Source organism: Nymphaea colorata, unplaced genomic scaffold (genome assembly GCF_008831285.2).
Source record: "Nymphaea colorata isolate Beijing-Zhang1983 unplaced genomic scaffold, ASM883128v2 scaffold0305, whole genome shotgun sequence".
In the NCBI taxonomy this organism is placed as follows: Eukaryota; Viridiplantae; Streptophyta; class Magnoliopsida; order Nymphaeales; family Nymphaeaceae; genus Nymphaea; species Nymphaea colorata.
The window spans coordinates 36035-39702 of record NW_022204811.1 but is presented as its reverse complement, the minus strand read 5'-3'; the positions used below and the strand labels follow the sequence as shown (position 1 = coordinate 39702).

At 41.8% G+C, this 3668-nt stretch overlaps 1 protein-coding gene across 1 annotated transcript; it reads right to left on the bottom strand.

The window, feature by feature from the left end:
• Positions 1-2602: 2602 nt before the first annotated feature.
• On the bottom strand, positions 2603-3435 carry LOC116244776 (uncharacterized). The gene is made up of 2 exons (XM_031616644.1): positions 3185-3435; positions 2603-3050 (listed from the first exon to the last, which is right to left on the bottom strand). The coding sequence occupies exons 1-2, from the start codon at positions 3433-3435 to the stop codon at positions 2603-2605; spliced, it is 699 nt and encodes a 232-aa protein (XP_031472504.1).
• Positions 3436-3668: the final 233 nt, after the last annotated feature.

Below are 3668 nucleotides of genomic sequence, written 5' to 3'. Positions count from 1 at the left end.
GCAGAGGATAAAGAAACTGCGCTCGAGGCTGCTCTCCTACGGTTGGAACAAGCACGAAGCCTTCTCCTTCATCATGTACGAATTCCTCAAATTGCCACGGGTGAGCTGGGAGGAAGCCGATTCCACTGAATCCTTCTACCGCATAAAGGAGAAGTTTCGAGTGGAGGCAGGGACGGCCGAGCTGATGATGTCATTGCAGCAAGCCGTGCCCAACCTGCAGACTCAAGAAGTATTAGAATACTTACATAGTGTCTTCCACTTCAGTGCTATGTAATACGGCTTTGAACTTGATTCCTCCTCTGATAGCGATTCGCCTAACATACACCGCAAGCCCAAAGATACAAGCAAACGTCCTGTGAGGGCGAAAACCTTCTGTCCTGATCCTGAATTTAAGTTGTGTAAAAAAGTACACAGAGAGGAAGAAATTCCAGAGGGGATTAAATACTAAACAGGAAAATACGTGAAAAAGGAGGTGAAGGTGGTAAAGAAAAAGATCTTTCCTCAATTTAGGGAATTTGATGACTAGTTTGACAAGGAAGTTAAAAAGGGATGATTTGATTACTATATATTATTGGAAAGATAATAGATATAAGGTGAATTATTCATATTGGAGTCATAGGGGAGAAATATGCTACCAAATATCATTCATGCCTATGATTAATTATGCTCGGACATTGATTCTTCTGCTTAGTTGTTCATCACTAATTTAATCTCCTTTACTAATTTTACAATACTTGCATCGATAGCACTGAGATTTGATGAAGCATCGTGACTGTCGTTATCTGCATCCCTCTTGCTTTTCTTTTTCTTTTTCATTTTTATCTAGGCGAGGTTGGTGACGGGGTAGATAGATTGGCTTGGCGGCCTTTTAATCTTCTGGGGCTATTGCTAGTTTATTAGAACATTTATCTTTCGTTATAATTTGAATGTGGAGTCTTTGAAGTTTTAGATGTTTTGAATCGCAGCAGTGAAAAAAGCATCTTGGTTTCGTCGTTACGGCTTATCTTGTATTCGTTAACAACAGGAGCGAAAATATGCTAATTCGCTGCACCACTTTCCAGATATTTATTAGCAGTTTTTTAAATTTTGATAGCTGCGTAGAGGGCAAGATCTATTTCTTCGCTCAGTTTGGGGTGTTGCTATGTAACCTTGGTGAGGATGCGAATGACCTTGGCGTTTGTTGAGGATTTCCTTGAAGACTGTTTCCATATGGTAGTTTATAATTATACAAATGCTCATCATTTAAAGGAGCTGTCAAAGGCTCGGACTATCTCCACCATCAATTCGCTTCCTCGCTTCTCAAAATCGCTGTATTTGATGCCCGTTAGCTCCTTGAAGCCGGCCACTTTATCTCGCTAAAGCTCGCCCTTGTTGGGAAGGGCTGGGAAGTCGTAAAATTCAACAATTCCTGCTGAGTTGTTGCCAACATCCAATTTCTTAGCACCCTTCAGTGAGTGAATGGCACTCTCATCGACGCGGGTGACTCGGTTGGGCTAGTTTCTTGCGAAGATGTATGGCTGAGTGCTATTCTCAATAGCAGCAGATGGGGGGAACTTGAATTCTTTGTAGTTTTCAATCTGAATATCTCTCTTTTTGGCAAGCCTCTGTGCTAGTTCTTCTTCGGTAAGTTCTCTTTGGGGCTGGCTACGATCGGGATAGCTTCTATATTCTCTCCTTTGGTTTTAGTTTTGGTTGTTGCCATCGTAATTGTTCCTTCTGTCTCTGAATTGGTTTTGGCCAAAGTTGCCGTCGTTGTTTCGAGGAGGCCTTCTATTATTTTGTTGGTTGAAGTTGTTGTTATTGTTGAAAGATGGTCCTTGAGGTGGTGGCTGGTTGTATGGCTGTGCCTGGCCATCTTCAATATCAAATTGATTGTTAGGTGTGTTTTGGTACTGGTTGCTATTGTTTTGTTGGTAGTTTTGGTAATTCTGATTGTTTCTCCCATTATTGAATTATCGTTTCTGAAATCTTGTCTTCCTCCTTAGTTGTTATAGTTATTCCTTCTTTCACTAGTGTAGTTTTCTCTTTGGAAATTGCGGTTGTTTTGTCTGCTAAAAGAGTCATTATTGAAGTTTCCATTATTAAAGTTGCTGTTGTTGTTTGAGGCTCATAGTTATTGAAGCTTTGATCGTTTTGGTAATTGTCTCTCTGATAGTTGTTATTCCTATAGTTGCCTCTCTGGTTTTGATTGCGATTGTTCTGATTGTAGTTATTGCCGAAGTTTTGACCTTGTGGTTGTATTGGCTGGAATTGTTTTGGTATTGTTGGTTTGGTTGTATTGCTGGTTTTGATTGTTTTGATATGGGCTTCGATTTCTGTTGTTATTGTTATTGAACTGTCTGTTATCTTGCCCCTGACTCTGCCAATTCTGCTGCTGGTTGAAGTTGTTGCCGCTTTGGTTTTGACGGTTGTTTCTGCCAGGACCTCCACGACCTGACAACTCCTACAACTGCATGTACATTTTTCCTCACACAAAAATATTATAAATTGCATGAATTAACTCAAAGCATAATGAAAGAGCTATTCATTTGGTAGATCGTATAATGATTTATGGTGATTGATCAGAGCTTGCTCTTGCCAAAGTGGGATAGCCCTCCACGAATTATTTGCTCGAAAATGCGAAGTTAGGCTGAGTAAGGGTGCTTCCTCCGTCGACCATTATGATTGATCCCGTTACGTAGCTGGCAGCAGAGGAGGCCGAGAAAAGGCAGGCATTGGCGACGTCCAGTTTGGTTCCCAGTCGCTGCAGGGGCAGGAGTTGCTCAGTTTTCACATCCTTAGGGTTCAGCCTGTCGATTCCCTCAGTACCTTGGATGGGTCCTGGACAAATACCGATAACCCTGATATCTCTTGGTCCGAACTCAACAGCCATGTGCTTGGTAAGTGCATCCACTCCAGCCTTTGCAGTTCCTGAGTGCGCCTGGAGGGCAGTGCCACTATAATGTAGGTTGGCAGATATGTTCAGGATTACTCCACTTTTCTTCATGCTGAGCTCGGCGGTGTACTTGGAGAGGAGGAAGGTGCCGACGGTGTCGATCATGAGGACGGTCCTGAAGGCATTAGGTGATAGGTTGTGGATGGGTGAGAGGAAGTTTCCTGCTGCTCCGTTGACTAAGATGTCGATTTCTCCATGTTTTTAGAGAATTAGTTTGATGGTTGAAACGATCTCCTTTTAGTTGCGGACATCGCACGAGCTTCCCCAAATGTTTTATTCCCTGTTTCCTCAGCTAAGCTCTTGACGGCCTTGTTAATGTTCTCAATCTTACGACTGATGATGTAGACAGAGGCTCCATGGATGAGGAACTGTTTAGCGATTTCATAGCAAATACCAGTAGCGCCTCCACTGATGAGGGCCAATTTGCCTTTGAAGAGGGTGGGATTGAAGACTGACGTCATCTTAGCACTTCCAGATATAACAATATCAATAATCGGCATAGATATTTAGCTCATACATCAATAAATATGATTTTTTATATCCTTTCCAAAGGATCTTCTTTCAAATGCTTCTATGACTCCAATTAGGCTTGCACCAGCATCATTGTCAGTTTATCCTTCAAAAATTTGTTCTTGGTTTTATAGGCTTCGTATATCTTGTATTTTTGTTTCTTATTTTCCATGACTCCATCATAGGTGTATGTCCTGAAGACAGTCTTAACGGGCAGCATTTC